At 47.1% G+C, this 22,084-nt stretch overlaps 1 protein-coding gene across 1 annotated transcript in view; it reads right to left on the bottom strand.

Annotated features, from left to right (window-relative positions):
- The window catches only part of kcnh5b (potassium voltage-gated channel, subfamily H (eag-related), member 5b), a gene marked incomplete at both ends in the record, with an annotated part of 155,339 nt that overhangs the window by 23,530 nt on the left and 109,725 nt on the right, over positions 1–22,084 (bottom strand). The window contains one exon of the mRNA XM_079262133.1: positions 19,660–19,856. Within this exon, the coding sequence (XP_079118259.1) occupies positions 19,660–19,856 (197 nt within the window). The remainder of the gene's footprint in view (positions 1–19,659; positions 19,857–22,084) is intronic.

The following is a 22,084-nucleotide window of genomic DNA, read 5'->3' as shown; positions in this document are numbered from 1 at the left end:
AAAGAAAACCTCCATCAGGACCAGAACCGGGAAAGAAAACCTCTATCAGGACCCGAACCAGGAAAGAAGACCTCCATCAGGACCAGAACCAGTAAAGAAAACCTCCATCAGGACCAGAAACGGGAAAAAAACCTCCATCAGAACCAGAACCAGGAAAGAAAACCACCACCAAGACCAGAACCGGGAAAGAAAACCTCCATCAGAACTAGAACCGGGAAAGAAAACCTCCATCAGGACCAGAACCGGGAAAGAAAACCTCCATCAGGACCAGAACCAGGAAGGAAAACCTCCATCAAAACCAGAACCAGGAAGGGACACATCCATCAGGACCAGAACCAGGAAAGAAAACCTTCACCAGGACCAGAACCAGGAAGGAAAACCTCCATCAGAACCAGAACCAGGAAGGGACACCTCCATCAGGACCAGAACCAGGAAAGAAAACCTCCACCAGGACCAGAACCAGGAAGGAAAACCTCCATCAGAACGAGAACCAGGAAGGAAAACCTCCATCAGGACCAGAACTGGGGAAAAAAACCTCCATCAGAACGAGAACCAGGAAAGACAACCTCCATCAGGACCAGAACCAGTAAAGAAAACCTCCATCAGGACCAGAACTAAGGAGGAAAACCTCCATCAGGACCAGAACTAAGGAGGAAAACCTCCATCAGGACCAGAACCGGGGAATAAAACCTCAATCAGAACCAGAACTAAGGAGGAAAACCTCCATCAGGACCAGAACCTGGAAAGAAAACCTCAATCAGGACCAGAACCAGGAAGGAAAACCTCATCAGAACCAGAACCAGGAAGGAAAACCTCCATCAGGACCAGAACCAGGAAGGAAAACCTCCATCAGGACCAGAACCGGGGAAAAAAAACCTCCACCAGGACCAGAACCAGGAAGGAAAACCTCATCAGAACCAGAACCAGGAAGGAAAACCTCCATCAGGACCAGAACCGGGGAAAAAAAACCTCCACCAGGACCAGAACCAGGAAGGAAAACCTCATCAGAACCAGAACCGGGAAAATAAACCTCCATCAGGACCAGAACCTGGAAAGAAAACCTCCATCAGGACCAGAACTAGGGAGGAAAACCTCCATCAGGACCAGAACCAGGAAGGGAAACCTCCATCAGGACCAGAACCTGGAAAGAAAACCTCCATCAGGACCAGAACCAGGAAGGACAACCTCCATCAGGACCAGAACCAGGAAAGAAAACCTCCATCAGGACCAGAACCGGGAAAGAAAACCTCTATCAGGACCCGAACCAGGAAAGAAGACCTCCATCAGGACCAGAACCAGTAAAGAAAACCTCCATCAGGACCAGAAACAGGAAAAAAACCTCCATCAGAACCAGAACCAGGAAAGAAAACCACCACCAAGACCAGAACCGGGAAAGAAAACCTCCATCAGGACCAGAACCAGGAAGGAAAACCTCCATCAAAACCAGAACCAGGAAGGGACACATCCATCAGGACCAGAACCAGGAAGGAAAACCTCCATCAAAACCAGAACCAGGAAGGGACACATCCATCAGGACCAGAACCAGGAAAGAAAACATTCACCAGGACCAGAACCAGGAAGGAAAACCTCCATCAGAACCAGAACCAGGAAGGGACACCTCCATCAGGACCAGAACCAGGAAAGAAAACCTCCACCAGGACCAGAACCAGGAAGGAAAACCTCCATCAGAACGAGAACCAGTAAAGAAAACCTCCATCAGGACCAGAACTAGGGAGGAAAACCTCAATCAGGACCAGAACCTGGAAAGAAAACCTCAATCAGGACCAGAACCAGGAAGGGACACCTCCATCAGGACCAGAACCAGGAAAGACAATCTCCATCAGGACCAGAACCAGGAAGGGACACCTCCATCAGGACCAGAACCAGGAAAGAAAACCTCTATCAGGACAAGAACCGGGAAAGAAAACCTCTCTCAGGACCAGAACCAGTAAAGAAAACCTCCATCAGGACCACAAACGGGAAAAAACCCTCCATCAGAACCAGAACCAGGAAAGAAAACCTCCATCAGAACTAGAACCGGGAACGAAAACCTCCATCAGGACCAGAACCGGGAAAGAAAACCTCCACCAAAACCAGAACCGGGAAAGAAAACCCCCATCAGAACTAGAACCGGGAAAGAAAACCTCCATCAGGACCAGAACCGGGAAAGAAAACCTCCATCACGACCAGAACCAGGAAGGAAAACCTCCATCAGAACCAGAACCAGGAAGGGACACCTCCATCAGGACCAGAACCAGTAAAGAAAACCTCCATCAGGACCAGAACCGGGAAAGAAAACCTCCATCAGAACCAGAACCGGGAAAGAAAACCTCCATCAGAACCAGAACCGGGAAAGAAAACCTCCACCAGGACCAGAACCTGGAAAGAAAACCTCCATTAGGAACCAGAACCAGTAAAGAAAACCTCCATCAGGACCAGAACTAGGGAGGAAAACCTCAATCAGGACCAGAACCTGGAAAGAAAACCTCAATCAGGGCCAGAACCAGGAAGGGACACCTCCATCAGGACCAGAACCAGGAAAGACAACCTCCATCAGGACCAGAACCAGGAAGGGACACCTCCATCAGGACCAGAACCAGGAAAGAAAACCTCTATCAGGACCAGAACCGGGAAAGAAAACCTCTATCAGGACCAGAACCAGTAAAGAAAACCTCCATCAGGACCACAAACGGGAAAAAACCCTCCATCAGAACCAGAACCAGGAAAGAAAACCTCCACCAAAACCAGAACCGGGAAAGAAAACCTCCATCAGAACTAGAACCGGGAACGAAAACCTCCATCAGGACCAGAACCGGGAAAGAAAACCTCCACCAAAACCAGAACCGGGAAAGAAAACCCCCATCAGAACTAGAACCGGGAAAGAAAACCTCCATCAGGACCAGAACCGGGAAAGAAAACCTCCATCAGGACCAGAACCGGGGAATAAAACCTCCATCACGACCAGAACCAGGAAGGAAAACCTCCATCAGAACCAGAACATGGAAGGGACACCTCCATCAGGACCAGAACCAGGAAAGAAAACCTCCACCAGGACAAGAACCAGGAAGGAAAACCTCCATCAGAACCAGAACCAGGAAGGGAAACCTCCATCAGGACCAGAACTGGGGAAAAAAACCTCCATCAGAACGAGAACCGGGAAAGAAAACCTCCATCAGAACCAGAACCGGGAAAGAAAACCTCCATCAGAACCAGAACCGGGAAAGAAAACCTCCACCAGGACCAGAACCAGGAAAGAAAACCTCCATTAGGACCAGAACCTGGAAGGAAAACCTCCATCAGGACCAGAACTAGAGAGGAAAACCTCCATCAGGACCAGAACCAGTAAAGAAAACCTCCATCAGGACCAGAACTAAGGAGGAAAACCTCCATCAGGACCAGAACTAGGGAGGAAAACCTCCATCAGGACCAGAACCGGGGAATAAAACCTCCATCAGGACCAGAACCAGGAAAGACAACCTCCATCAGGACCAGAACCAGTAAAGAAAACCTCCATCAGGACCAGAACTAAGGAGGAAAACCTCCATCAGGACCAGAACTAAGGAGGAAAACCTCCATCAGGACCAGAACCTGGGAATAAAACCTCAATCAGAACCAGAACTAAGGAGGAAAACCTCCATCAGGACCAGAACCTGGAAAGAAAACCTCAATCAGGACCAGAACCAGGAAGGAAAACCTCATCAGAACCAGAACCAGGAAGGAAAACCTCCATCAGGACCAGAACCAGGAAAGAAAACCTCCATCAGGACCAGAACCGGGGAAAAAAAACCTCCACCAGGACCAGAACAAGGTAGGAAAACCTCATCCGAACCAGAACCAGGAAGGAAAACCTCCATCAGGACCAGAACCGGGGAAAAAAAACCTCCACCAGGACCAGAACCAGGAAGGAAAACCTCATCAGAACCAGAACCGGGAAAATAAACCTCCATCAGGACCAGAACCTGGAAAGAAAACCTCCATCAGGACCAGAACCAGGAAGGGAAACCTCCATCAGGACCAGAACCTGGAAAGAAAACCTCCATCAGGACCAGAACCAGGAAGGACAACCTCCATCAGGACCAGAACCAGGAAAGAAAACCTCCATCAGGTCCAGAACCGGGAAAGAAAACCTCTATCAGGACCCGAACCAGGAAAGAAGACCTCCATCAGGACCAGAACCAGTAAAGAAAACCTCCATCAGGACCAGAAACGGGAAAAAAACCTCCATCAGAACCAGAACCAGGAAAGAAAACCACCACCAAGACCAGAACCGGGAAAGAAAACCTCCATCAGAACTAGAACCGGGAAAGAAAACCTCCATCAGGACCAGAACCGGGAAAGAAAACCTCCATCAGGACCAGAACCAGGAAGGAAAACCTCCATCAAAACCAGAACCAGGAAGGGACACATCCATCAGGACCAGAACCAGGAAAGAAAACCTTCACCAGGACCAGAACCAGGAAGGAAAACCTCCATCAGAACCAGAACCAGCAAGGGACACCTCCATCAGGACCAGAACCAGGAAAGAAAACCTCCATCAGGACCAGAACTAGGGAGGAAAACCTCCATCAGGACCAGAACCAGGAAGGGAAACCTCCATCAGGACCAGAACCTGGAAAGAAAACCTCCATCAGGACCAGAACTAGGGAGGAAAACCTCCATCAGGACCAGAACCAGGAAGGGAAACCTCCATCAGGACCAGAACCTGGAAAGAAAACCTCCATCAGGACCAGAACCAGGAAGGACAACCTCCATCAGGACCAGAACCAGGAAAGAAAACCTCCATAAGGACCAGAACCGGGAAAGAAAACCTCTATCAGGACCCGAACCAGGAAAGAAGACCTCCATCAGGACCAGAACCAGTAAAGAAAACCTCCATCAGGACCAGAAACGGGAAAAAAACCTCCATCAGAACCAGAACCAGGAAAGAAAACCACCACCAAGACCAGAACCGGGAAAGAAAACCTCCATCAGAACTAGAACCGGGAAAGAAAACCTCCATCAGGACCAGAACCGGGAAAGAAAACCTCCATCAGGACCAGAACCAGGAAGGAAAACCTCCATCAAAACCAGAACCAGGAAGGGACACATCCATCAGGACCAGAACCAGGAAAGAAAACCTTCACCAGGACCAGAACCAGGAAGGAAAACCTCCATCAGAACCAGAACCAGGAAGGGACACCTCCATCAGGACCAGAACCAGGAAAGAAAACCTCCACCAGGACCAGAACCAGGAAGGAAAACCTCCATCAGAACGAGAACCAGGAAGGAAAACCTCCATCAGGACCAGAACTGGGGAAAAAAACCTCCATCAGAACGAGAACCAGGAAAGACAACCTCCATCAGGACCAGAACCAGTAAAGAAAACCTCCATCAGGACCAGAACTAAGGAGGAAAACCTCCATCAGGACCAGAACTAAGGAGGAAAACCTCCATCAGGACCAGAACCGGGGAATAAAACCTCAATCAGAACCAGAACTAAGGAGGAAAACCTCCATCAGGACCAGAACCTGGAAAGAAAACCTCAATCAGGACCAGAACCAGGAAGGAAAACCTCATCAGAACCAGAACCAGGAAGGAAAACCTCCATCAGGACCAGAACCAGGAAGGAAAACCTCCATCAGGACCAGAACCGGGGAAAAAAAACCTCCACCAGGACCAGAACCAGGAAGGAAAACCTCATCAGAACCAGAACCAGGAAGGAAAACCTCCATCAGGACCAGAACCGGGGAAAAAAAACCTCCACCAGGACCAGAACCAGGAAGGAAAACCTCATCAGAACCAGAACCGGGAAAATAAACCTCCATCAGGACCAGAACCTGGAAAGAAAACCTCCATCAGGACCAGAACTAGGGAGGAAAACCTCCATCAGGACCAGAACCAGGAAGGGAAACCTCCATCAGGACCAGAACCTGGAAAGAAAACCTCCATCAAGACCAGAACCAGGAAGGACAACCTCCATCAGGACCAGAACCAGGAAAGAAAACCTCCATCAGGACCAGAACCGGGAAAGAAAACCTCTATCAGGACCCGAACCAGGAAAGAAGACCTCCATCAGGACCAGAACCAGTAAAGAAAACCTCCATCAGGACCAGAAACGGGAAAAAAACCTCCATCAGAACCAGAACCAGGGAAGAAAACCACCACCAAGACCAGAACCGGGAAAGAAAACCTCCATCAGAACTAGAACCGGGAAAGAAAACCTCCATCAGGACCAGAACCGGGAAAGAAAACCTCCATCAGGACCAGAACCAGGAAGGAAAACCTCCATCAAAACCAGAACCAGGAAGGGACACATCCATCAGGACCAGAACCAGGAAAGAAAAAATTCACCAGGACCAGAACCAGGAAGGAAAACCTCCATCAGAACCAGAACCAGCAAGGGACACCTCCATCAGGACCAGAACCAGGAAAGAAAACCTCCATCAGGACCAGAACTAGGGAGGAAAACCTCCATCAGGACCAGAACCAGGAAGGGAAACCTCCATCAGGACCAGAACCTGGAAAGAAAACCTCCATCAGGACCAGAACTAGGGAGGAAAACCTCCATCAGGACCAGAACCAGGAAGGGAAACCTCCATCAGGACCAGAACCTGGAAAGAAAACCTCCATCAGGACCAGAACCAGGAAGGACAACCTCCATCAGGACCAGAACCAGGAAAGAAAACCTCCATCAGGACCAGAACCGGGAAAGAAAACCTCTATCAGGACCCGAACCAGGAAAGAAGACCTCCATCAGGACCAGAACCAGTAAAGAAAACCTCCATCAGGACCAGAAACGGGAAAAAAACCTCCATCAGAACCAGAACCAGGGAAGAAAACCACCACCAAGACCAGAACCGGGAAAGAAAACCTCCATCAGAACTAGAACCGGGAAAGAAAACCTCCATCAGGACCAGAACCGGGAAAGAAAACCTCCATCAGGACCAGAACCAGGAAGGAAAACCTCCATCAAAACCAGAACCAGGAAGGGACACATCCATCAGGACCAGAACCAGGAAAGAAAAAATTCACCAGGACCAGAACCAGGAAGGAAAACCTCCATCAGAACCAGAACCAGCAAGGGACACCTCCATCAGGACCAGAACCAGGAAAGAAAACCTCCATCAGGACCAGAACTAGGGAGGAAAACCTCCATCAGGACCAGAACCAGGAAGGGAAACCTCCATCAGGACCAGAACCTGGAAAGAAAACCTCCATCAGGACCAGAACCAGGAAGGACAACCTCCATCAGGACCAGAACCAGGAAAGAAAACCTCCATCAGGACCAGAACCGGGAAAGAAAACCTCTATCAGGACCCGAACCAGGAAAGAAGACCTCCATCAGGACCAGAACCAGTAAAGAAAACCTCCATCAGGACCAGAAACGGGAAAAAAACCTCCATCAGAACCAGAACCAGGAAAGAAAACCACCACCAAGACCAGAACCGGGAAAGAAAACCTCCATCAGAACTAGAACCGGGAAAGAAAACCTCCATCAGGACCAGAACTAGGGAGGAAAACCTCCATCAGGACCAGAACCAGGAAGGGAAACCTCCATCAGGACCAGAACCTGGAAAGAAAACCTCCATCAGGACCAGAACCAGGAAGGACAACCTCCATCAGGACCAGAACCTGGAAAGAAAACCTCCATCAGGACCAGAACTAGGGAGGAAAACCTCCATCAGGACCAGAACCAGGAAGGGAAACCTCCATCAGGACCAGAACCTGGAAAGAAAACCTCCATCAGGACCAGAACCAGGAAGGACAACCTCCATCAGGACCAGAACCAGGAAAGAAAACCTCCATCAGGACCAGAACCGGGAAAGAAAACCTCTATCAGGACCCGAACCAGGAAAGAAGACCTCCATCAGGACCAGAACCAGTAAAGAAAACCTCCATCAGGACCAGAAACGGGAAAAAAACCTCCATCAGAACCAGAACCAGGGAAGAAAACCACCACCAAGACCAGAACCGGGAAAGAAAACCTCCATCAGAACTAGAACCGGGAAAGAAAACCTCCATCAGGACCAGAACCGGGAAAGAAAACCTCCATCAGGACCAGAACCAGGAAGGAAAACCTCCATCAAAACCAGAACCAGGAAGGGACACATCCATCAGGACCAGAACCAGGAAAGAAAAAATTCACCAGGACCAGAACCAGGAAGGAAAACCTCCATCAGAACCAGAACCAGCAAGGGACACCTCCATCAGGACCAGAACCAGGAAAGAAAACCTCCATCAGGACCAGAACTAGGGAGGAAAACCTCCATCAGGACCAGAACCAGGAAGGGAAACCTCCATCAGGACCAGAACCTGGAAAGAAAACCTCCATCAGGACCAGAACTAGGGAGGAAAACCTCCATCAGGACCAGAACCAGGAAGGGAAACCTCCATCAGGACCAGAACCTGGAAAGAAAACCTCCATCAGGACCAGAACCAGGAAGGACAACCTCCATCAGGACCAGAACCAGGAAAGAAAACCTCCATCAGGACCAGAACCGGGAAAGAAAACCTCTATCAGGACCCGAACCAGGAAAGAAGACCTCCATCAGGACCAGAACCAGTAAAGAAAACCTCCATCAGGACCAGAAACGGGAAAAAAACCTCCATCAGAACCAGAACCAGGAAAGAAAACCACCACCAAGACCAGAACCGGGAAAGAAAACCTCCATCAGAACTAGAACCGGGAAAGAAAACCTCCATCAGGACCAGAACCGGGAAAGAAAACCTCCATCAGGACCAGAACCAGGAAGGAAAACCTCCATCAAAACCAGAACCAGGAAGGGACACATCCATCAGGACCAGAACCAGGAAAGAAAACCTTCACCAGGACCAGAACCAGGAAGGAAAACCTCCATCAGAACCAGAACCAGGAAGGGACACCTCCATCAGGACCAGAACCAGGAAAGAAAACCTCCACCAGGACCAGAACCAGGAAGGAAAACCTCCATCAGAACGAGAACCAGGAAGGAAAACCTCCATCAGGACCAGAACTGGGGAAAAAAACCTCCATCAGAACGAGAACCAGGAAAGACAACCTCCATCAGGACCAGAACCAGTAAAGAAAACCTCCATCAGGACCAGAACTAAGGAGGAAAACCTCCATCAGGACCAGAACTAAGGAGGAAAACCTCCATCAGGACCAGAACCGGGGAATAAAACCTCAATCAGAACCAGAACTAAGGAGGAAAACCTCCATCAGGACCAGAACCTGGAAAGAAAACCTCAATCAGGACCAGAACCAGGAAGGAAAACCTCATCAGAACCAGAACCAGGAAGGAAAACCTCCATCAGGACCAGAACCAGTAAAGAAAACCTCCATCAGGACCAGAAACGGGAAAAAAACCTCCATCAGAACCAGAACCAGGAAAGAAAACCACCACCAAGACCAGAACCGGGAAAGAAAACCTCCATCAGAACTAGAACCGGGAAAGAAAACCTCCATCAGGACCAGAACCGGGAAAGAAAACCTCCATCAGGACCAGAACCAGGAAGGAAAACCTCCATCAAAACCAGAACCAGGAAGGGACACATCCATCAGGACCAGAACCAGGAAAGAAAACCTTCACCAGGACCAGAACCAGGAAGGAAAACCTCCATCAGAACCAGAACCAGGAAGGGACACCTCCATCAGGACCAGAACCAGGAAAGAAAACCTCCACCAGGACCAGAACCAGGAAGGAAAACCTCCATCAGAACGAGAACCAGGAAGGAAAACCTCCATCAGGACCAGAACTGGGGAAAAAAACCTCCATCAGAACGAGAACCAGGAAAGACAACCTCCATCAGGACCAGAACCAGTAAAGAAAACCTCCATCAGGACCAGAACTAAGGAGGAAAACCTCCATCAGGACCAGAACTAAGGAGGAAAACCTCCATCAGGACCAGAACCGGGGAATAAAACCTCAATCAGAACCAGAACTAAGGAGGAAAACCTCCATCAGGACCAGAACCTGGAAAGAAAACCTCAATCAGGACCAGAACCAGGAAGGAAAACCTCATCAGAACCAGAACCAGGAAGGAAAACCTCCATCAGGACCAGAACCAGGAAGGAAAACCTCCATCAGGACCAGAACCGGGGAAAAAAAACCTCCACCAGGACCAGAACCAGGAAGGAAAACCTCATCAGAACCAGAACCAGGAAGGAAAACCTCCATCAGGACCAGAACCGGGGAAAAAAAACCTCCACCAGGACCAGAACCAGGAAGGAAAACCTCATCAGAACCAGAACCGGGAAAATAAACCTCCATCAGGACCAGAACCTGGAAAGAAAACCTCCATCAGGACCAGAACTAGGGAGGAAAACCTCCATCAGGACCAGAACCAGGAAGGGAAACCTCCATCAGGACCAGAACCTGGAAAGAAAACCTCCATCAGGACCAGAACCAGGAAGGACAACCTCCATCAGGACCAGAACCAGGAAAGAAAACCTCCATCAGGACCAGAACCGGGAAAGAAAACCTCTATCAGGACCCGAACCAGGAAAGAAGACCTCCATCAGGACCAGAACCAGTAAAGAAAACCTCCATCAGGACCAGAAACGGGAAAAAAACCTCCATCAGAACCAGAACCAGGGAAGAAAACCACCACCAAGACCAGAACCGGGAAAGAAAACCTCCATCAGAACTAGAACCGGGAAAGAAAACCTCCATCAGGACCAGAACCGGGAAAGAAAACCTCCATCAGGACCAGAACCAGGAAGGAAAACCTCCATCAAAACCAGAACCAGGAAGGGACACATCCATCAGGACCAGAACCAGGAAAGAAAACCTTCACCAGGACCAGAACCAGGAAGGAAAACCTCCATCAGAACCAGAACCAGCAAGGGACACCTCCATCAGGACCAGAACCAGGAAAGAAAACCTCCATCAGGACCAGAACTAGGGAGGAAAACCTCCATCAGGACCAGAACCAGGAAGGGAAACCTCCATCAGGACCAGAACCTGGAAAGAAAACCTCCATCAGGACCAGAACTAGGGAGGAAAACCTCCATCAGGACCAGAACCAGGAAGGGAAACCTCCATCAGGACCAGAACCTGGAAAGAAAACCTCCATCAGGACCAGAACCAGGAAGGACAACCTCCATCAGGACCAGAACCAGGAAAGAAAACCTCCATCAGGACCAGAACCGGGAAAGAAAACCTCTATCAGGACCCGAACCAGGAAAGAAGACCTCCATCAGGACCAGAACCAGTAAAGAAAACCTCCATCAGGACCAGAAACGGGAAAAAAACCTCCATCAGAACCAGAACCAGGAAAGAAAACCACCACCAAGACCAGAACCGGGAAAGAAAACCTCCATCAGAACTAGAACCGGGAAAGAAAACCTCCATCAGGACCAGAACCGGGAAAGAAAACCTCCATCAGGACCAGAACCAGGAAGGAAAACCTCCATCAAAACCAGAACCAGGAAGGGACACATCCATCAGGACCAGAACCAGGAAAGAAAACCTTCACCAGGACCAGAACCAGGAAGGAAAACCTCCATCAGAACCAGAACCAGGAAGGGACACCTCCATCAGGACCAGAACCAGGAAAGAAAACCTCCACCAGGACCAGAACCAGGAAGGAAAACCTCCATCAGAACGAGAACCAGGAAGGAAAACCTCCATCAGGACCAGAACTGGGGAAAAAAACCTCCATCAGAACGAGAACCAGGAAAGACAACCTCCATCAGGACCAGAACCAGTAAAGAAAACCTCCATCAGGACCAGAACTAAGGAGGAAAACCTCCATCAGGACCAGAACTAAGGAGGAAAACCTCCATCAGGACCAGAACCGGGGAATAAAACCTCAATCAGAACCAGAACTAAGGAGGAAAACCTCCATCAGGACCAGAACCTGGAAAGAAAACCTCAATCAGGACCAGAACCAGGAAGGAAAACCTCATCAGAACCAGAACCAGGAAGGAAAACCTCCATCAGGACCAGAACCAGGAAGGAAAACCTCCATCAGGACCAGAACCGGGGAAAAAAAACCTCCACCAGGACCAGAACCAGGAAGGAAAACCTCATCAGAACCAGAACCAGGAAGGAAAACCTCCATCAGGACCAGAACCGGGGAAAAAAAACCTCCACCAGGACCAGAACCAGGAAGGAAAACCTCATCAGAACCAGAACCGGGAAAATAAACCTCCATCAGGACCAGAACCTGGAAAGAAAACCTCCATCAGGACCAGAACTAGGGAGGAAAACCTCCATCAGGACCAGAACCAGGAAGGGAAACCTCCATCAGGACCAGAACCTGGAAAGAAAACCTCCATCAGGACCAGAACCAGGAAGGACAACCTCCATCAGGACCAGAACCAGGAAAGAAAACCTCCATCAGGACCAGAACCGGGAAAGAAAACCTCTATCAGGACCCGAACCAGGAAAGAAGACCTCCATCAGGACCAGAACCAGTAAAGAAAACCTCCATCAGGACCAGAAACAGGAAAAAAACCTCCATCAGAACCAGAACCAGGAAAGAAAACCACCACCAAGACCAGAACCGGGAAAGAAAACCTCCATCAGGACCAGAACCAGGAAGGAAAACCTCCATCAAAACCAGAACCAGGAAGGGACACATCCATCAGGACCAGAACCAGGAAAGAAAACCTTCACCAGGACCAGAACCAGGAAGGAAAACCTCCATCAGAACCAGAACCAGGAAGGGACACCTCCATCAGGACCAGAACCAGGAAAGAAAACCTCCACCAGGACCAGAACCAGGAAGGAAAACCTCCATCAGAACGAGAACCAGGAAGGAAAACCTCCATCAGGACCAGAACTGGGGAAAAAAACCTCCATCAGAACGAGAACTGGGAAAGAAAACCTCCATCAGAACCAGAACCGGGAAAGAAAACCTCCATCAGAACCAGAACTGGGGAAAAAAACCTCCATCGGAACGAGAATCGGGAAAGAAAACCTCCATCAGAACCAGAACCGGGAAAGAAAACCTCCATCAGAACCAGAACCAGGAAGGGACACCTCCATCAGGACCAGAACCAGGAAGGAAAACCTCCATCAGAACCAGAACCAGGAAAAAAAACCTCCATCAGAACGAGAACCGGGAAAGAAAACCTCCATCAGAACCAGAACCGGGAAAGAAAACCTCCATCAGAACCAGAACCGGGAAAGAAAACCTCCATCAGGACCAAAACCAGGAAAGAAAACCTCCACCAGTACCAGAACCAGGAAGGAAAACCTCCATCAGAACCAGAACCAGGAAGGAAAACCTCCATCAGGACCAGAACTGGGGAAAAAAACCTCCACCAGTACCAGAACCAGGAAGGAAAACCTCCATCAGAACCAGAACCAGGAAGGAAAACCTCCATCAGGACCAGAACTGGGGAAAAAAACCTCCATCAGAACGAGAACTGGGAAAGAAAACCTCCATCAGAACCAGAACCGGGAAAGAAAACCTCCATCAGGACCAGAACCGGGAAAGAAAACCTCCATCAGGACCAGAACCAGGAAGGAAAACCTCCATCAAAACCAGAACCAGGAAGGGACACATCCATCAGGACCAGAACCAGGAAAGAAAACCTTCACCAGGACCAGAACCAGGAAGGAAAACCTCCATCAGAACCAGAACCAGGAAGGGACACCTCCATCAGGACCAGAACCAGGAAAGAAAACCTCCACCAGGACCAGAACCAGGAAGGAAAACCTCCATCAGAACGAGAACCAGGAAAGACAACCTCCATCAGGACCAGAACCAGTAAAGAAAACCTCCATCAGGACCAGAACTAAGGAGGAAAACCTCCATCAGGACCAGAACTAAGGAGGAAAACCTCCATCAGGACCAGAACCGGGGAATAAAACCTCAATCAGAACCAGAACTAAGGAGGAAAACCTCCATCAGGACCAGAACCTGGAAAGAAAACCTCAATCAGGACCAGAACCAGGAAGGAAAACCTCATCAGAACCAGAACCAGGAAGGAAAACCTCCATCAGGACCAGAACCAGGAAGGAAAACCTCCATCAGGACCAGAACCGGGGAAAAAAAACCTCCACCAGGACCAGAACCAGGAAGGAAAACCTCATCAGAACCAGAACCAGGAAGGAAAACCTCCATCAGGACCAGAACCGGGGAAAAAAAACCTCCACCAGGACCAGAACCAGGAAGGAAAACCTCATCAGAACCAGAACCGGGAAAATAAACCTCCATCAGGACCAGAACCTGGAAAGAAAACCTCCATCAGGACCAGAACTAGGGAGGAAAACCTCCATCAGGACCAGAACCAGGAAGGGAAACCTCCATCAGGACCAGAACCTGGAAAGAAAACCTCCATCAGGACCAGAACCAGGAAGGACAACCTCCATCAGGACCAGAACCAGGAAAGAAAACCTCCATCAGGACCAGAACCGGGAAAGAAAACCTCTATCAGGACCCGAACCAGGAAAGAAGACCTCCATCAGGACCAGAACCAGGAAGGGAAACCTCCATCAGGACCAGAACCAGTAAAGAAAACCTCCATCAGGACCAGAAACGGGAAAAAAACCTCCATCAGAACCAGAACCAGGAAAGAAAACCACCACCAAGACCAGAACCGGGAAAGAAAACCTCCATCAGGACCAGAACCAGGAAGGAAAACCTCCATCAAAACCAGAACCAGGAAGGGACACATCCATCAGGACCAGAACCAGGAAAGAAAACCTTCACCAGGACCAGAACCAGGAAGGAAAACCTCCATCAGAACCAGAACCAGGAAGGGACACCTCCATCAGGACCAGAACCAGGAAAGAAAACCTCCACCAGGACCAGAACCAGGAAGGAAAACCTCCATCAGAACGAGAACCAGGAAGGAAAACCTCCATCAGGACCAGAACTGGGGAAAAAAACCTCCATCAGAACGAGAACTGGGAAAGAAAACCTCCATCAGAACCAGAACCGGGAAAGAAAACCTCCATCAGAACCAGAACTGGGGAAAAAAACCTCCATCGGAACGAGAATCGGGAAAGAAAACCTCCATCAGAACCAGAACCGGGAAAGAAAACCTCCATCAGAACCAGAACCAGGAAGGGACACCTCCATCAGGACCAGAACCAGGAAGGAAAACCTCCATCAGAACCAGAACCAGGAAAAAAAACCTCCATCAGAACGAGAACCGGGAAAGAAAACCTCCATCAGAACCAGAACCGGGAAAGAAAACCTCCATCAGAACCAGAACCGGGAAAGAAAACCTCCATCAGGACCAAAACCAGGAAAGAAAACCTCCACCAGTACCAGAACCAGGAAGGAAAACCTCCATCAGAACCAGAACCAGGAAGGAAAACCTCCATCAGGACCAGAACTGGGGAAAAAAACCTCCATCAGAACGAGAACTGGGAAAGAAAACCTCCATCAGAACCAGAACCGGGAAAGAAAACCTCCATCAGAACCAGAACCGGGAAAGAAAACCTCCATTAGGACCAGAACCAGTAAAGAAAACCTCCATCAGGACCAGAACCAGGAAGGGACACCTCCATCAGGACCAGAACCAGGAAAGACAACCTCCATCAGGACCAGAACCAGGAAGGGACACCTCCATCAGAGCCAGAACCAGGAAGGAAAACCTCCATCAGGACCAGAACCAGGAAGGAAAACTTCATCAGAACCAGAACCAGGAAGGAAAACCTCCATCAGAACCAGAACCAGGAAGGGACACCTCCATCAGGACCAGAACCAGGAAAGACAACCTCCATCAGGACCAGAACCAGGAAGGGACACCTCCATCAGAGCCAGAACCAGGAAGGAAAACCTCCATCAGGACCAGAACCAGGAAGGGACACCTCCATCAGGACCAGAACCAGGAAGGGACACCTCCATCAGGACCAGAACCAGGAAGGGACACCTCCATCAGGACCAGAACCAGGAAGGGACACCTCAACCAGACCCAGATTGAATATGAACCCTTAAAGACACATTATGTAACTTTCTGACTCTTCGTCCCGGACTTGTGTGATGAGACAGGGACATCTATCATGTCCTTCTGAAGCTGTGTCATGATGTGATGTCTCCCTTTAGTTCTTGGTTTCCTGCTTTATTTTGAAGTTTTCCCGGTTCAGTTCACTTGTGTCTTGTTTCTTGTTGAGCCTTTGCTCCTGTTAATTAGATTCACCTGGTCTTGTTAGTTTCATCCATCTCACCTGGTTCTTGTTCTGTGTTTCAGTATTTAGACCCCTTATTTTCCCACTGTTTGATAAACCATCTAGATTCTGCATTCCTGCCTACCGTCCTGCATTTGGGTCCACACTTCCACCACTCATTGTGACAAGCTGCTGCTGCCCAGCAGCATCCCGAGGCTTAGAAACCAACATTATACAACTTTTACATCCGGGACACAACCTGACGTTTCGCTTCATGGTAAAATAAGTAACTGGCTGGTTTAAACAGGCAACTTCGCTGATTCAGCAAAAAAAACACAAGTAGAGAAAGAGACAAAACCATAGTCATCATAAGATCTGCTGGCTGGGGGGAGTTAACAGGTCAGGTAGGATGCAAGATGGATGCTGGATTTTTCATCGATTTGGGGGGGGGGGGTTGTAGTGTGTTCTGTAGTGTGTCTCACGTTCTCTGCTCTGCCCGGGGTAATCGGTGGATTCTGTTCACCTGGGTCATTCCACCTTGGTTTCCCAAATTGCCACTTGGTCCCCACACTACTGAACCTCGCTTCTTTTTCTTCTTCTCTGCCAGATTATCAGCACAGCTACGTATGTTTTTGAAATCCTGCGTTTGCTTACTGTCTTCAAGTTTGCCAACCAGTTTCTGCCCTTAACAGATACCTCCTGTTTGTCTCTGGATTTCTGGATTTCTACCCACGCCTTGCCTCTGGACACCTGTCATACTGACCATTGCCTGATCTCTGGCCTTACCTCTTGGATTCTGGACTTTTCAGCTTCCCTCCCTCCTCTTTCAGGACCAGTCGAGTCCTACCGGACTCTCACCCCTGGTTCTAATAAAGCTAACTTATTTGTAACACTACTCCTGTGTGTGGTTGAATTTCTATAACAGAGTCTTCAACTATTAAACCCCCAGTGAGATGTCAGACCTCCAGCAAGCAGCTCCTTTCCAGTTGATATTTTAGTCCTACATTCATTCACAAATCACACTCATCTTATATGGATCCACGATCAGATTCCAGATCCATTGATGATGAATCTGTAGTGTCTTGGCTAAATTGTCTGCGTTCTCTGGCGGTGATAAGTTGTTCCTGTGTTTAATGATGGTATCCAGACTGTTGCCGGGATCCCAATCTATCTTTGATATTTTGGAAAAACCTGAATTTTCTCACTATTTATGCATACATCCTGAAAATGGCAATGAGGAATAATCCTTCGTAACATTCCTGGATCCAGATGTTGATCCAGATCACATTTAATGGAATCAAAGTAAGGCCAATCCCATTCTCAGAAACATGAAAATCCCTCCAGAAGTTTTTATATAAAGTTGAGGTAAGAACATAAACTCTGTCACCTCCTTGGAGGAGCTTATCAAGCAGTCATCAGGAAATGCATTGACTCATTGTAAGTTAGAGAAATTTTAGATTTTTCTATGATGTCAGAATGAACCTAAAATGCACCATAACCTTTAAAAGTGAACTTATTTAGACTTTGTCTATACTTCTGAATGCACATATAGAGGTGATCAGGGCTTTCTGTGAGCAGCAAAGAAATTAAAGGGACTGGAAGCATCTAATTAGAAATTTAAACCAGACTAATATACCACATATTTATAATCCAAGCTTTTTTTTTTCATCCAACAATCATAAATTCAGCAGCATGTTTACACTGCTCAGTTTACAAGCGGCAAGTAACACAAAGCCAAGCGCACATCCAGGGCGGTGGATCTTAAAACCAGAATCATTATCTGGAGAAACTCTCTGGGATATTTAGAAGAATAAGTTAGATTTGTTATTAAAAGATACAAGATTCTTCCTGCAGCTGCCATTAAAGGCATTGGACCATTAATAAATCACAATCATTACCTTAAAAGATACACATAAACAAACCACAGGGAGGAAAGTCACAAGGCTGGACTGGATGTTGGTTTTGTAGGTATTAGGGGTGCACCGATACTGATATCAGTACCTGTATCGGCTAAATACCATCTGTGTGTTCTTGTACTTGGTATTAATAAAAGTGTACCGATACCTGATAACACATTAGTGAAGTTAACGCAGATGTGTTTGATGACATGCTTTAGACATGTTTTAAAAAGAAACAAATGCCTTGAATGTTAAAATGTGCCATTTTTTGTTACACTAAAAGCGAGATCTTTGTTTCAAAACCACACATTTATAGTTGTATTTAGGTAAAATGTGCCAAATCAAAATAAAACTTGTTGAAATTGTTAGATCCGTAATGTTATTATATTTGTATTGTAAGTGAGGTAACTTAAGAAGTGATGGATAATTTATTACAACCTAATGAAATCTTACACAGTTATAACAGCAATAATAACCATTGTCACAATCATGTTCACATAAACAGATCTGGTATCTGCAAATATCGGTATCTGCAGATATTCAAATTTCAGATATTGGTATCGGAATGGAACTCCAAAAGTCGATCGGTGCATCCCTACTTGGTATGATTCATTGTTTTTAGAACACAAATTTACACATAAAATATGTATGAGAACCAGCTTTAAGATAAGTACACAAACGAGGAAAAATGGCAGAGTAGCATCATGTAAGCATACTACAAGTCCTACATAACCCACTTTACCACCAGAATAGAAGTAGCAGCAAAGTAAAAAGGCAAAAAGTTTGGTTCCTTTTACTGCTTTACAACCTCTTTAGATAAAACTCATGGGAATGTGTAGTTCCTCTGGTAAAAGTCTTTAAGGGTGCATTCACATCAGGACAGTCCGCTAGACTCGGTCCGATTGGGGACTCGGCTCAGCTGTAGGGGGGTGTATTCATGCAGATGGTGATCGTGTTCACACTGCACTTTGGTCAAACGCGGTGAACCTTTACAATAATTTATCCCCATTCCCACCAGAGGTGGCGCTGCACTAGTATTTAGCAAAAGAGAAGACAAGACCTGCGTGAAAAAGAAAACTGTTGCGAGTAAAACAAGGAGACGATGCATTGCTACATCAAATGCAGGAAGTGACTTTTTTGTTGTCCGCTTCCTGTATTTGGTCTGCTTAAAATGGACCGAGACCTGCATTTGTAGATGAACCGAGTCAGAATGCGTTTGGTGCATTCACAGCTCCCCAAACAAAGTGGACTTTCCAAGCAAATGGACTCAGATTCGGTTCAAAAGGGCTGATATGAATGTGCCCTAAAAGCAAAAACCTGAAGGAAAAACAGCTGAAAAGAAGTTAGCATAGCATCTAACTCAGATCTTTTGATGAACACATTATTAGCTTTTGATAGTGATTTACATTTCTGACTGCACCTGACAAAACATTCAGCATTAATTTGGATCAGCTTGATATGATCTCAGCAACCACAGGTTTATATCTATTAATGTGCAACATCAAAGCTTTCTGAACTTCCAGCATCTCTATGGCAACAGAGGCTAGCTAGCCAACACTTCCTCCCCATCTGGCTGCTGTTCAGGAAACTAGCTGCTCCTCTGAAGATCAGTTCTAGTCCAACAGACATGAATGATGACTGGACATAAAACAGCTTGAAAATCCGGCATCAACTAAAACTCTGCCCGCTTGTTCTTTGTCCAACCCTGTTGAAGAGACGGGATTTCTTACCCGTTTGCGCAGGTTACAGGTGAGGATGAGGTTGCGGGCGAAGGAGTTGGCGAAGGCTGTGTAAAACTCCAACACTTTGAGCAAGGCCTCTCTCTTGATGACATGGAGGTCGCAGTAAGTTAGCGCTCGAACGTTAGCGCATGAATGAGCAAGTGTAGCTTCTTTCCAAAAGATATCTCCAAACACATCACCTTTACCTGCAGATGCAACAGGAGAGGCAAGAGTCACCGACTGTTTTCTTTTCAAAGTTCATAACCAATTTTTTTTTATTCAGAACACAGTAAAATGTCTTAGTTTCACCATTTTACTGTGAATGTTGGCTAGCCGATGTCGTAGAGCATCATCTCTCAAGTCGCTATCAAGGCGCTTCATGACCCCAGCTGATGAACCTCTTTCAGTTTTTTTCAATACAAATTTATTGCTGCTTGACAGTTTTGGATCATTTCTGTTGTATTTTATGTTGCATGATGAATAAAATGTGATTAACAGGTGATGGACATATCAGTCCGGCCTCTGGATGCTGGATCTGTGCTGTTTGAACAGATGAGATAATCAGTTTGACATCATCCTGCTGAAATTTAAAAGGTACCTTTCCAGGCCTGAGTTTCAGTCTCTACAGGTAATTTTATACTGTCCAGATTGTGATTTAAAGGCTGATAAGAAGACAGACTGTCATTCTGCTCTACTGTCGGGAGGTCACCTCGTCCATTACTTTCTAAAAGAACACTCAATATTTCATTCATCTGACCTCTGAGTAGTTTTCAAGTTTGCATACGTTGGTTTTAAACTCAGAAAAGATTCAGGTACTCGTGTTCACATTTGGTTTGTTCACCTAGTTACACCTGCAGATATTCCATTAAAGGTGAAAATTAATCTTTTATTAAAAGTGTGTTTCTAAAACAACTGTGTAAAGTCTAACTCAGAATAACACACAGGACTTGACGTTGAACAGCAGCTTTAATGTTTCTGAGCCTTTTTTATCAGTAACTGTCGTGTTTGTTCCCTGATCTGCAGGCACTCATCAGTTTTATTCAGTTCATCTGGTTTTCTTGTCTCAACCTATTTAAACTTTCTCCAATCTCGTCCCCTCTGCCAGATTATCAGCAGATTTAAGTTGTTTTCCAGCATTCTACGGATTGTCTCCAGTTGCCGACCTACTGCTTCACGTCCCAGGATTACCCACCTTGCCTTGCCCACGACGGACACCTCTAGTTTCTTGGATTTTCTGGTCACAGACCCTTGCTTTGTCTCGGGATCCCGAGCCTTGTCTTCCATCTTGGATTAGTACTTTGCCATAATCTGTACCTCCTGCCTCCATCCTCACCCTGTCTCTGGAGCCTGGACTCTAACAGCTGCTCATTCACCTGGATTGATCCTCTGCTCAGTCTCATCTCACACTCCTTGTTCACAAATAAACTGGTTATTGTTTACAGATCCTTGTGTGTGGCTGAATTTCTGGGTCCTCACAGTAATTCATTACAGTAACACGTAACATGCCACCAACCATTGACTGTATAAAGAGAGATGGAGCTTCCATGACGTCACTCATACATTTCTGAAGAGCTGAATTGGAGCTCGGTGGGCGGTTCCTACCATCGCCATCTTGGTAGAGGCATGCGTGTCGTCTCACCCGGAAAATACAAATATGGGCAAAGAGGTGGAGCTGAGAGAGGGGCTGTGTATTGGAGTAGGAACACATCTCAGGCTGGGTACACACAAGGCTCATCAGGCTGTTCTTGTCCTGATTTTGCCCCTTCTGACCAAAGATGGCAAACACCTGATTATCTGAAGACTTATAAGATAAGATTGTTCTATAGAAGGATCCTGTAATTCGAGGCGTCTTAAGAATGAATTTGTCCTTATGGTCCACTCCGAAACATGTCAGGGTTATCTTTGGCTTTATTCCAGCCAATGAGGACCATTATTATCTACTTTTCTGCTCATTTGTTGATTTTTGGCTGCTTTTGACTGGGCATTACCGTCAGTTTAAGCTATCTGATTGGTGGAAAGTCTGATACGAAGTGTCTTCTTCATCATGTCCAGGTGAAAATAGAGATCTCTTAGCAACATAGTAGTGATGGGGATAAAGATGTGATAAATAATGGTGTTCAGTGTAAATAATTGTGGGCTTACCATACGAACTCTGATTGGATTGTCTACCTCCTGGATGGAATATAAATACTGGAAAACTTGTTGATCACCTAAAAGGATCCATCATAGAGTTACACACAACCATTCAGATCTCGCAAAAGTTGTGAAGCAGTTTCAGGATTAAGAAGAATCAAATATACTGATTCTAGTATTTAAATAAAATATGTTAAATGGCAAAGCTGATACATTCTCGAAGAATCATGAAAGCTCACAGAGGACTGACCTTCTTAAATGGATCTGCATTTTACTCATTGATCTCAAACCAACTGCAGCC

Source organism: Telmatherina bonti, assembly GCF_933228915.1.
Source record: "Telmatherina bonti genome assembly, chromosome: 22".
NCBI classification, from domain to species: Eukaryota; Metazoa; Chordata; class Actinopteri; order Atheriniformes; family Telmatherinidae; genus Telmatherina; species Telmatherina bonti.
This window is presented reverse-complemented; position numbering and strand designations above follow the sequence as displayed.